The 12,563-nt window shown below is 39.0% G+C and overlaps 4 protein-coding genes across 5 annotated transcripts; 2 read left to right on the forward strand and 2 right to left on the reverse strand.

Moving 5' to 3' along the window:
- The first annotated feature begins 1,044 nt into the window (after window positions 1–1,044).
- On the forward strand, window positions 1,045–3,567 carry LOC124190440 (mitochondrial-processing peptidase subunit alpha-like). Its single transcript, XM_046583067.1, has 11 exons — window positions 1,045–1,205; window positions 1,267–1,493; window positions 1,564–1,643; window positions 1,706–1,788; window positions 1,846–1,948; window positions 2,015–2,107; window positions 2,175–2,347; window positions 2,406–2,514; window positions 2,579–2,790; window positions 2,855–3,020; window positions 3,087–3,567. The coding sequence occupies exons 1-11, from the start codon at window positions 1,177–1,179 to the stop codon at window positions 3,393–3,395; spliced, it is 1,584 nt and encodes a 527-aa protein (XP_046439023.1). The 5' UTR covers window positions 1,045–1,176; the 3' UTR covers window positions 3,396–3,567.
- Window positions 3,568–4,273: 706 nt separating this feature from the next.
- Window positions 4,274–5,896, reverse strand: LOC124190443 (BTB/POZ and MATH domain-containing protein 4-like). The gene is made up of 2 exons (XM_046583072.1): window positions 4,869–5,896; window positions 4,274–4,790 (listed from the first exon to the last, which is right to left on the reverse strand). The coding sequence occupies exons 1-2, from the start codon at window positions 5,711–5,713 to the stop codon at window positions 4,706–4,708; spliced, it is 930 nt and encodes a 309-aa protein (XP_046439028.1). The 5' UTR covers window positions 5,714–5,896; the 3' UTR covers window positions 4,274–4,705.
- Window positions 5,897–6,616: 720 nt separating this feature from the next.
- On the forward strand, window positions 6,617–8,767 carry LOC124190447 (26S proteasome non-ATPase regulatory subunit 5-like). Its single transcript, XM_046583076.1, has 6 exons — window positions 6,617–6,964; window positions 7,058–7,202; window positions 7,270–7,951; window positions 8,020–8,138; window positions 8,200–8,383; window positions 8,452–8,767. Exons 1-6 carry the CDS (start codon window positions 6,783–6,785, stop codon window positions 8,661–8,663), a joined length of 1,524 nt encoding a protein of 507 aa, XP_046439032.1. The 5' UTR covers window positions 6,617–6,782; the 3' UTR covers window positions 8,664–8,767.
- LOC124190448 (UDP-N-acetylglucosamine transporter-like) lies at window positions 8,246–12,080 on the reverse strand. Of its 2 annotated transcripts, XM_046583078.1 has the most exons (6): window positions 10,424–12,080; window positions 10,040–10,339; window positions 9,805–9,927; window positions 9,540–9,723; window positions 9,341–9,459; window positions 8,246–9,240 (listed from the first exon to the last, which is right to left on the reverse strand). In XM_046583078.1, exons 1-6 carry the CDS (start codon window positions 10,481–10,483, stop codon window positions 8,980–8,982), a joined length of 1,047 nt encoding a protein of 348 aa, XP_046439034.1. In that variant the 5' UTR covers window positions 10,484–12,080; the 3' UTR covers window positions 8,246–8,979. The 2 variants fall into 2 exon arrangements, with proteins under 2 accessions (XP_046439034.1, XP_046439033.1); XM_046583077.1 differs by having other exon boundaries at window positions 10,040–12,078.
- Window positions 12,081–12,563: the final 483 nt, after the last annotated feature.

The following is a 12,563-nucleotide window of genomic DNA, read 5'->3' on the forward strand; positions in this document are numbered from 1 at the left end:
TTGGGAAATCTTGAAACTTGGATTTCACAATACAAAAGAATTGTGCTTGCTGGTTTCTTTGCTGACGTAGTCCATCCGCCAGGGGACTCTGGCAGTGGTGTCGTTGAGACACTGACCCTTTCAACGTTTGTTAAGTCAGCGAAATCGGGCCCGTTTAATGTGTTGTTTGGTATTGGTAAAAAAGGGTCGGCGAACGTGACAACAACATAAAAAGAAGGAGAGAGTCGAGTAGATAAAAAAAGAAAGAAAAAATCATGGAGGGACGAGTTGGGAGAGTTGGGAGGCGGGTGGTGGAAATGTACAGAAAAGACACAAGTCGAAAAGAGCCAGCGTTTCTGTTGCGAGCGTCGACGCCCGAGGACGGCGACATGACGTCATGGGCTGATTGCCTTGCAATCCCGTTCACATGAGTCCCCCCCCCTCCGCTACCGCACCCTACGTTTTGGACAGAAAAAAAAGGGTAACGAATGACGGCTCGTTCGAATCCTCTTGGCGTCCCCGATTTATCACCGCCATTGCCGTTTCATCTCCACGGCACTCGCTTCTCATTTCTTTCTCCATCTTTGACCTGCTGATCGCTCTCCCCCTGTATGACCACCAGGAAATCTAAGAATGTTTTTCGACATTTGGGAAAGAACCTGACGTACACTATGGGCGTTTCCGCCCTTCAGGTCATTTCGTCATTCAACCGATTATTGACGTCTTGACCATGTAGACCGGCATAGTCATCATTTGTCAATGCATCGTTTGTTATCATTTTTATTTTTAAACTTTCTCCTCAAAGGAATACAAAGCTGTTATCTAGAAACTCCCGCTTAATACGAAAGAACGCAGTAGGAATGTATAACTAATGAAGAGACGAAATTAAGTTTTAACGAGAGGCTTCGACACCTGCGAATGTGACATGTCTAATACACAATCTGTGACATGAAATTTTGACGAGACGCAAGTCTTGATCGTAAACAAAGAGAATTTTTTTCCTATTGTGTTTTGCATCAAGTAGTTTTCATGTTGGATCATAGGTGGCTTACCGGTCCCTAGCAGACGAAATTGCTCACATGTCATTTAAAAGAGATTCTGATAAGGGATTACTTCATAGCTCAATAAGCTTGTTGAAAACAATATTCGCTTGGTTGAGAATATCTTTAAGACATTGCGATTACGACAGCTGACTAAATGATGGTCTTACGGTCACTACATTCACGGTTAGTATTTCTCTTTTTGATTTTTTTTATACGAATGATACTTAACGACGTTATCTTACAGGGGTTGCCAGCCTTTTAAACGATTCCACCGATTGTTTGCGACAAGTGTGAGCTCCGATATTTCTTCAGCTGCCAAATCAACCCCTCTTTCACAACCATTGCCTGGACTCCCTAAACCAATTTTTGCTACTGTTGGATCCAGTAATCATGAAACCAAAATAACCGTTTTGGAAAATGGTCTTCGAGTTGCATCAGAAAACAGATATGGAAAGTTTTCAACTGTTGGAGGTACAGTTGATGTTAGATGCCAATCCTTGTTGAATGAAATAATTTGATATTAACAAATGTTTTTGTACAGTTGTAATTGATTCAGGATCAAGATATGAAGTTGCATATCCCAGTGGGGTTTCACATTTCTTGGAGAAGTTGGCTTTTGGGGTACAAATAATTATTTTTCAACTGATGCAATTACTTTAATTCACTTCTTCAAAACTTTTCAGGCCACTCAAGAATATGGAGATCGTGACAAAATCATGCAAGTTTTGGAAAAGCATGGTGGTATTTGTGATTGTCAATCATCCAGGTAGGCTATTTTTCATCTATAATTATTCAAGCCATTTCACAGCTTTACTTTGAATAGGGATACTTTTATCTATGCTGCCTCAATTGAAACATCAGCTCTAGATACTGCCATCAAAGTACTGGGTGAAGTTATTTTACGACCAAAATTAACTCCGCAAGAGGTCAGCTGAATTCACTTGTGCACTCTGAAGTTTTTCGCTAATGCTTTCTTTTATTAATTTAATTAGATCGACGATGCACGTCTGGCGATTTCGTTTGAATTGGAAAATATGGAAATCCGTCCTGAACAAGAACCTCTACTTTTGGAAATGATTCATGCGGTTAGACCAACACACCTCTCTCGCCCTGTTTTATCTTCCTAACGTGTGTTCTTTCTAATTTACATAGGCTGCTTACAGGGATAATACGCTTGGCTTGCCGAAAGTTTGCCCCCAAGAAAATGTGACCACGATTGATCAATCGATAATTTACACGTTCCTCAACAGTCATTACGATCCGTCGAGAATGGTTCTTGCTGGTGTAGGAGTCGAGCACGAGGCTTTGGTCGAATGCGCTCAAAAGTATTACCGATTTTGTTTATTAAAGATACTGTCAATTAATTGAAATGCGTTCTTGTAGGTATTTTGTTGAAAAGAAACCGATTTGGGTGCAAGATAGCTCTCTAGTTATCCCCGGCCGTAGAGAGATTGATCGTTCGTTAGCTCAATATACCGGTGGAATGGTCAAGGTATATTAAACTTTCTCCTCGTTATTTCATGTATACAAATTATAATACGTTTACGTGAATATAGGTGGAGAAGGATTTGTCCGACGTCAGTCTAGGTCCAAATCCCATGCCGGAATTAGCTCACATCGTCCTCGGAGTCGAGAGTGGTTCCCATCAACACGACGACTTTGTTGCTCTTTGTGTTCTCAGTATGATGATGGGAGGTGGTGGATCGTTCTCTGCTGGTGGTCCCGGCAAGGGAATGTACACTCGTCTTTATACAAATGCTTTAAACAGGTACAATTGAATTATTTATTGCTAATCTAATATGGGACCTTTGACAAGTTTAAAATTGCCTTAGATATCACTGGATGCATAATGCCACGGCTTACAACCATGCGTATGCTGATTCTGGCGTTTTCTGCATTCATGCTTCGTCCCACCCATCACAACTGAGAGAATTGGTAGATGTTATCACTCGCGAATTAGTTGCAATGGCTGGAATTATCGAGCATTCGGAATTATCGGTAAGTTCAATTTTAAAGTAGCAATTTAAGTTTCAGTCGTCTAATTAATTTTTGTGAATTTCACAGAGGGCCAAAAAACAATTGCAGTCAATGCTTTTGATGAACCTTGAGAGCCGTCCTGTAGTTTTTGAAGACATTGCTCGACAAGTTCTGGCTACTGGCAAGCGGAAGCGAACGGAAGAGTTCATTGATAAAATCCGTTCTATTACAGCTGAAGATATTCAGAGAGTCGCTAGTCGAATGCTGAAAACCAAGCCTTCAGTGGCCGCTCTTGGTGATTTAAGGAGACTCCCTGAATACCAGTCAATCGAATCTGCCCTATCAAGTGCTGACGGCAAACTCCCGCGACGAGGAAGATTTTCCGTCTTCCATTAATCTTGATGAATCTTATCCGCTTGAGGGCATTATCGTCCATCGTTTCTGATCGGAAGTTTTGAACAGAACAACATCAATAAGTCGGCAAGTCAACTACAACAATGTTAACAATGTTATATTTGGTTGTACATCGCGACCCATAGAATCTTGTGTTTTAAATAAAATTCTTTTCGATTATTTGAGTTTTCAATACGCTTGTCACTGTTGCCTTAAGTCAAGTTTGGTAACATTTATTTTTCCAAGAAATGTATTGTGTTCCAAGAAGCAAGCACATGTTTGGTTCCGTGTTAGTTCAACATTTAAAAAACATATTAAACTATTACAAATTTAAAGTAACAAATGTCTTCAATTTCCAAATTATAATGTGGTAAGGAGGAAGGTGGCAACTTCATCGATATCCAAAGGAACATTTCTATTGAGTTCGCAAATTCTTTTTAAGGTTCCCACTTCGTACAATTCGGCCAACACAGTTATCTGTCTGATATTGACGCTAGAATCCAAAGAACCCCTTCTCAGAAATGTCAAAAAGTGCTTCACGACTTTAAGATTCATTTGAAAAGTAACAGAGGGTTTGTCGGGGGCGTCTACCTTGCTTGCATCGAGTTTAGAAGTGACATCCGGGGAAATGCAGTTGGCGACTTGGCAAATTTTCATCAATGTCTCCACTTGGTACATTTTTGCAAGTTCAAGAAGCTGCTTGTTAGTGGCGGAAATCTCCAAACAACCGGTGTACAAAAACTTAAAAAAGTGCTTCACAACATCAATATCCATATTCTCATCGATAACAATAGAAGATTTTGCTTGATCGTTGTTGTCTAACAAGACACTCAATACGGGACTACGAGCGGAGAGAATTACTCGGTGTGCTTCCAGTTTAATGGGTCCGACAATTATTTCAACATCCGTCAGCTGTTGGTTTAAAGCGGCCTGCCAAAGCTGAGTCGTCCACGAAGTGTCCATCATTTCGTAATGATAGTTTTATAGACTGCTAGTAATTTCGATACGAAAATAAAGATGGAAGCAAGGATATCCACGTCTATCATGGAAATCTTTTTCTAGCGATCTATTCCCTTGCACCGTGAAGAGAATCAGTCCCATAACATCTGCTCTTGTTGGTTTCATTTCCATCCATGTCCGATAATTATCCATGGAACAAAATGCTTTCGCCACTTTAAAACCGAAATTGCGATGATCTGAGCAGATTAAATGAATCCATGGATGCTCTATCCGCTCTATCCTGCCTGATAACTCGTTACCAAAAACATGAAGGGCAAATACATTTTCGTTTTGATATTTGACTTCAAACGGGCTCAGTGCATGTGAAATATGGTGAAATTCACAGGGGTAATGGAAAACGGACGTGCATCATGGAAAATTTCCGTCTCTTTATCCGGCCTAAAGTCAGATTTAATCATTTAATGCTCAAAATAATATGGTAGGTGAATTTTGAAAGTAAACAATCTGTATTTTTACCTTATGTGTACGGAATCTGAAAACTTTGCTTCCATGTGCATTTCTGCCGCATCCGGGTTAATTTCACGCAAACAGCTCATCATCTGCTTGACATCAATATTCTTCAACGCAGCCCGACACAAGTTGACCAGAGTAATAACCTTATAACGTTCAGCCAAGTTTAGCAGCTCTTCATTAAATAACGAAGATTTCATCGGTTCTCCTGTGTAAAGAAAGTAAAGAAACTGTTCCACACTCGCTGGATCCACGTCGTCTATTCGAATAATCTGTTGAAGACCATCGCCATCGTCGTCCTTTCGTTCTGGCTTTTCTTTTGTGAACTCCGCTGCAAAGACAGGACTTCGAGCAGCAAGAACGGCTTTGTGAGCTGAAAACTTCTTGTCTTTGACGACGAATTCAACATCAACATGATGTTGGCTTTTCAAAGAGGCATTCCAAAATTGTTCTTTGGTCAAGCGGTCGGATAAATGATAAGAATAAGCGGAGTCGCTTCCTTCTATCCAAATTGAGAAGGAAAATGTGCACTTTTCAGCTGGCATCTCGGTGAGATTGGCTTTAAACAACTGCAAACTTTCACCTTTATAACTTTCGTGAATTAGACTGGATTCGAGACTTTGTTTACTGTAATGCACTTTATGAACTCTCAACCCAAGTTTGTTCAGGTTAACAGCTAAGAATATCAAGATTGGATTCTTAGTTTTCGTAGTGTCCTTTAAGCATAGCCGAAATACTTTTTCTCCACGAAATAAAATCCATTTGGTTAAAACTGTTGTAGTTTTCTTGACGGGCTCTACTATCCAATCATGAAACAATACCAGTCGGGACCCCAAAAATGAACTGGCCATGATGTATACAAAGGAACGGAATGAAGTAAATATTGAATTATGAAAGCGAACGTTCCTGCAAGAACTAGGTTTGTTTTATTACCTTGGTTGTATTTAATTTGGCCTCACCGAGAGAGTTAAATCGAGCGTATGTACGCAGTTATATTCGGGATGAATTACGCAGAAGCCGTTTAAGACCTTATCGTTTTCTTGCTTTCATTCAAAGACAGTTAAAAACCTTATCAAAGCCAAAAAGATAAAAGGGATTATATCTATATTTGTTTCTGTTTTGTTTTTGTGTTTTTCAAAATTTAAATTTATAAGCATTATATAATAGGGATATGGATCACAACCTCAATCAGAATTTCCCTTTAAAACTGGCTTCTTTAATGAAGAGCTTGAAAAATAAATACACTACAACACTGGCAATTTTATAATACGTTGGAGGAATTCCCGAAAACGGCCGCACAGCGCACACGCACTTACGTTCACCGTAGGCTACGTAAATAAAAAATATTACAACCTAAAACTCGCTAAAACTATTCACTCATGCTGGTTACATTTAAAAATGAATGAAACAATTCATGTTTAATTGGTTCGGGCACAACATGAGATGAACACTTATATACCATTACACATATCCATCTGCTTTCCTATTCAAGACTTATAGAGCTGAACGTCGATATCGAAAGAGACAGATCCGAACGTCTTCCATAGCTTAGAGGCACTACCCAATCTAGCTGTATATCACCGAATTTATATCACCGATGTGAATTTAACTGAACGAAGGGAAAAAAGCTAACAGAACTGTGGGATCTGAGATCTCTATCTTTCTAGAAAAGCTTTCACTGTAACTGCACGTATTTAAAAAATCCCAGTAGACTCCCTTTCCCGGCATAATATAGCAGACGAATTGAGTCTGTCAATAGTGTCCTGTCCATTCATTCGTTGTCTTCTGCAACGTTTGATGTGGTCGTTTTGTTAAATTTTGTTTCAAAAACTTCGTCTATTGAAACAAAACATCAACTCATTATTTAGTTTTGTCCAGTTCATTGTACTTTTACTTTGTTGAAGATTAAGTTGCCTCAAGATGGCATCTCCGTTGGATGAAATGACCAAGCTGTTAGCTGGCCTGTCACTGGGTAGCAATTGTATGAAAACTCTTGAATCGTTACGAATTCTCTTGGCATCTGTCTCTCTAAGCGAACTTAAGGACTATACCCCGAAAATCGACATTGACAGAATATACAAATGTCTTGCTACTTCAAATAGGTAAGATAATTTTTATTCCAATTTAACGGTGCAATGATTTACTTTTCCTCACACTTAACCATTGCCTTATTGAATCTCTTCCCTTTACTCCAGGGATCAAATTGATTTAACATGTGAAATTCTTAAGCGCATTCTAGGCACCATTCCTGTTGGGCATGCCTTGAGTAAGTATGAAGATCTGTTCTTAGAAGGACTAGCTCATTCAGAAAATCGTGTAAAGGAATTGATATTTCAAGAGGTATACTATATCATTGATTTAAAAAATCAATTTAATGATTTAATGCTCTCTATCTTTCTTGATCAAGCTACAAATGGCAGCTGATGATGAGCAAGCCTGTGAACAACTTTCAACTAAGATGGAACTTTTGCAATCCTGTTTACAAGCAGTTGGGAGTGATGATTCATCGATTGCTGGTAAAGCCAGTAAAGTGTTTATGTCTCTTGCACGCCAACGCAGTGCTGCAAGTGTGTTGGTGTCTCCTCCAATCGTTGAAGAAATGCGTATTGTCAGCCGCAAAAATGATGTTGTCCGCTACAGAATCTACGATATTCTAATCACCTACTGTTGCGCGTCCCAAGAAAACTTGACATTTTGCGAAGAGAAAGAGCTCATCAGTTCCCTTCTGGCAGAAGTTTTAGTTGGAGACATTCTTGTCCAGCTTAACGCATTGGAACTTATAACGACTCTAGCGTCTTGCCAACATGGTCGGGACTATCTCGAGCGACAAGGAATCATTCAGAAACTCGCCGGTAATTTGGACGAGGCTACAGCAGATCCTCTTGCCTCACTGCTCGTTCCCGGGCTGATGAAATTTTTCGGTGCGCTGGCTCATTTTCAACCGGATGTATTGGCCAGATATCCGAACTTTACAAATACGATGTTCAACTTGATCGACGACTCCGACGTTTCAATGAGGATGATTGCTATTGAAACTCTTTCCTTTATTGCTACTGAACGCGATGGCAAGTTCGCTCTGAATCAACAAGGTATGAAACTAGACGTCTACCATTCTCTTATTTAAACCCATTACTAATTTAACGTTACTCTTGCCTAGGTTCTAAACTCGATAGTGCAATCAAGACTATTGGAGCATTATTCACCCATGCTTACAATGACGTCCGTCTGAAAGCACTTGATTCCTTTGCGGAGTTGATACACATCCCTTCAACCGAAGTATGCCAATGTATTCTTGGTCTTTATTATTAGCTTTTCATTTCTATTATTGAATTTATAGACGACTGACGAGGAATTACAAAAAATCGTCGAACGTTGGTTTCATCAGCTTGACTCCAAGCCAATCCAGTTGGTTATGAACGTTACGAAACAACCATTCAAAGATTTAAGGTTTTCTGCTCTGCGCATACTTCTGCAACTTGTTCCTCAAATTTGGGCTCAAAAGCTCATGAGTCAACAGCCAGGTAATATAATGAATGGATTTTTTTTTTCTTTAGCTTAATTTAATAATTCGTTAATTAATAAATAATAGGTTTCTTGGAGTTTCTACTCGACAGACGGGCTGAGCCAGACAAAGACTGTCACGAGCTGAAATTCAACGTCTTAAAAAAATTAAGCGAGTCGATCAATCCAGAAGCTGCGATATGGAGCGATTATTGTATGGCCCAGATGCGTGATCACGTACGAGAAGGATGTTGGTTTGCGCGCGCCCAATCCGCTGTTGCCTTTGAGAGCGGCCCATAACTATTGTAATTCCAGGTTGATTACATTTTTCTTTTGGGGTTGGCAAGGAAAATTTATGGTACAGTCAGATATCTCATGCGATAAATTAAACTTGTTTCTAGAAATTTGTAATTCCCGATTCGATTTTTGATTAATTTAGTATTACCGTATTTACAACTAAATCATTAACAGTGTCTGTGTCTCATAGACCTACTATTTTAAGTCCGTACAAGACATGGAAAAGCCATTTTTGCACCCAAAAATTGTGTTTGAACTAGGTTCCTTCAAAAGGTTTGATAGATTGTAACAACGTAATTTTTTATACATGAAAATCGTTTCATAACAATTTGAGTGGTGTCACTGAATGCAACCCTGTTAACCGCAACAGGTGACTCTTCTCGTCAGTGGCAGTTGTATACAAGAAAGTAGCCAATATGATTGCAAATGTGCCGACAATGAATGTTGGCGTTAAATTAGTGTCTTCCAGTACGAAATAGGAAAGAACGCACGACAGTACAATCGAATTAGATGTTGCAAATGTTTTCAGAATGTTGTCGGCAAATTTCATAGTTCCCGCCACGATTATTCCTCCGAGGGCCTTTTACAATTCAGAATTTAAAAAATAATAATAATTGAGTTCAGTTATTAGGTTTCTGAAGCAGTGAATGTAATTTAGAAATTTTACTGCAATTGATTACCTGCATCGTTGCTATTAACCACACAAATGGACTGTATCCATAAAAATACCCTTGTGTGCTGACGAGATCACCGTCTTTTAACAGGACGCCCCAAAAGGCGAAGAAAACAGAAAACAAACCTAGAAAATAATAATAATAATAATGCCAAACTGCGTTTTAGTAAACGGGAAAACGTATTACGAAAAAACGTATTACTTACTAAGTTGAATACTTCTTATTAACAGGGAAGGTTGCTTTCCATTTTTAATTAATTTCTCATTGTAGACTCCGGCGAAACCACTGGTTAGTGTGGCACAGCAAATCGCCAAGATGCCCAAAAAATAAACGGAACCTTCCTTTTCAGAACGGAAACTGATATCGCCGCTCTCTTCATTGAAATTTAGCTGTTCGGATAATTATTTTCCACAAAAGTAAAATTAAGTTTACGTTTAACTCTTTTCTGTTGCTTAACCTTTTGTACTTGCCTGAGTTAAAATGACCCCAAGCATCAACAGTATGAGTGAAAGCCATTTCTTAATTGGCAGTATTTGATTAAGTAATATCCTTGCAAATAATGCGGTCGTCAAGATTCTCGTCTGATAAGTTACCTTAAAGAAAAAAATAATTAGATAAGAAATCGTATTTCATCCCCAAAAGAGACAAATCTTATTGTTTACACATGGTTTAAAAGAAAGTATTTAATAACTCAGCGGTTTTTACTTGGTAGGTGGCTGCGTCGACACACGATAATGCATAAATGATCAAATTATCCTGTAGCACGTAAAGAAAACTTGGCACTGCCAAAGGAAACGTGTCAATTGGTCGACATAAGATTTCATTGTACAACAGATGGAACGTCTTTCGAACGGAAAATTTCAATTTAACCGTCATGAGCAGAGTGAGAACGATGGAAAGTTTGATGAGTTCCATGGTGAGCACCAGTGTCGATACGACGTACTCGTTCTTTGATGCCGAAGCATTAATCATCGACACCCGTAAAGAAAGAACTGTGGCTGTATTCTTTGTTAATAAAATAAAACTTATAAATCGAAAAAAAATATAAAAAATTTTTAGATTGTGGGCGATTAAAAACGTATGCCTTACTTGTATTGTTAACAAAAACAGCAAGCCATAACGAATGGCTGAGGAAGAAGAAATAAACATTTTTTAAAAGTTAAACTCAAACCGCAATATCCTCGTTAGTCAAGAAACTGTTCATTAGCTTATAAAACAAGCGTTCCGGAAAAAACAAAGGGAATAACTAAAATGACAGTGGAGCCATTATTACCCAGTTCGAATACAATTGTACTGCGTCTACGTGGCACAAGAGCTGTACGAGATCAATTTTCCGTATGCATCACTCCATGCCGAGAAGAGATCATGCTTCACTCGGTATAGTTGCAGCATGCGCCCTCCATGATGATGGATGGTACCGTTACTTTTTTTATGGACGGAGGCGTTATTGCCTGAATCACCCTTTCCCAAGGTTATCGAGCCTAATATCCAATTCTTTGCACCCACTTATATACGAATTATTACATCACAATACAGAGTTGCTCCGGCGAAGAAATAAAATATGATAAAGTTCGCTTTAATGAACAGTTACACAATTTCACGTATTAAGTTGTTTTTAAACTTTTGCGTTAAATTTACCTGCCCTGTAATTACTATAGATGAATGCGGTAATTGATTTCATTCAGATATAACCCTCTCTCATTAATCGCTACACATGTTCAATAAGAGACTAAGGAGACCCACACCAAATCGGAAATAGGAAGTCATTAACTCATTATGCCATTTAATAATGTTTTCATTGTATGCTAGGATGGGCGAGGATGGGTTATTGATTAAGAAATCCTAGTTGGCCTGCATTCCCAAATAATGCAGAATGCTGAGGATTGATTGAATTACAGGCCAACGTTTTATCACTTAGCGGATTTCTCTAACGACTAACGAAAGAACCAATCACGATAAAACACACACGGACGTCAAGGACGACGGCAAGTAAAAACAGGTCTAGCGCGTGTGTGAAAAATAAGTCTCTTGTCGTGAGACTCTGGGAAATATGCGAATTTGAATAATAAAAAAGAGAGAGATCAAAACATTAGATCGTAATTGGCGCAGAGACCAATTTCATCACCGGAAAACATTTCTTTCGACCGACCTTTTTTTCTTTTTGACAAACAAATAAGCAGCCGATCCCTGCCCGCCAAATCGCCCAGCATGCCCATCATATGGCAAGTTTACCTTGAAAATGAAACAAAATTGACATTGACGGGAGAGGAATGCGCGGACCCGCCCCTTGTCATCCGCTGTGGTTATACCCCGTAAACATTTACTTCATTTGATTGTTTTACAATCACGTTAGAACTTAGAAGGTATAACGAGACACCCGTGGCCGCGTTATACCAAATGCTCACTAGAATCATACAACTCAGATTGCAACTTGGCAGCAATATAATACTCATGCCAGCCTTACCGTCAATGCTGTTTGTGTTGACTGTGACACCTAAACCTTACAAAAACAGCTTTTGCAGTCCTGCAGAGTGCAGACGACCTTCCGAAATCCGAACTGCGAAATGCGAATGTCGTTAATGAGCGGTGTTGTCCTATTACCAATTACCAGACTGTAGAAAGCAGGCATGTGTGAATGTGTGATTAAACACACAAATTTGTTTCTACTTTCTTATAATTAACACAAAATTTTAATCGCTTTCTGTTTGAGTAAATTGGAAATGCACTGACATAATGTCGTAATTGTTGCACAATTCACCCCAAGCGGCCATATTACGCACTATAACAATCGGCGCGAATTAACTGAACGAATCTTGAATCGAAACGATAATCAAATAAAATTTTATTACTCTGCCTTAAAAAAAAACAACTGATTAATGTTTGAATAATTAAAACGGAATCACTGCAACAAAATTCAAGTTAATTGGTTGACACAATTTCGAGATATAGCCGTAATTGTAGGAGGAAGTCGACTTGCAAACAAAGATTTGCCCTTCTTTTTCATACATAAGGGATCGCCACCGCATATGATCCCATTGTACACCATCTGTAAGCTTCTACGCCTTCTAGATAAAGTTACTGTGATTATAACCTGGCAAGAAAAATGGAATCTCGTGCGAATGTTGAAATGGTTTGGAGAAAGGTTTGGAAAAGATTCTGGTACTACGACTGGAATACGGGATCGGGATTGGTCAAGAAATGGAGAAGAGTGATGAAACAAGTTCCGAAA

The sequence above is a fragment of the Daphnia pulex genome, chromosome 3 (assembly GCF_021134715.1).
Source record: "Daphnia pulex isolate KAP4 chromosome 3, ASM2113471v1".
In the NCBI taxonomy this organism is placed as follows: Eukaryota; Metazoa; Arthropoda; class Branchiopoda; order Diplostraca; family Daphniidae; genus Daphnia; species Daphnia pulex.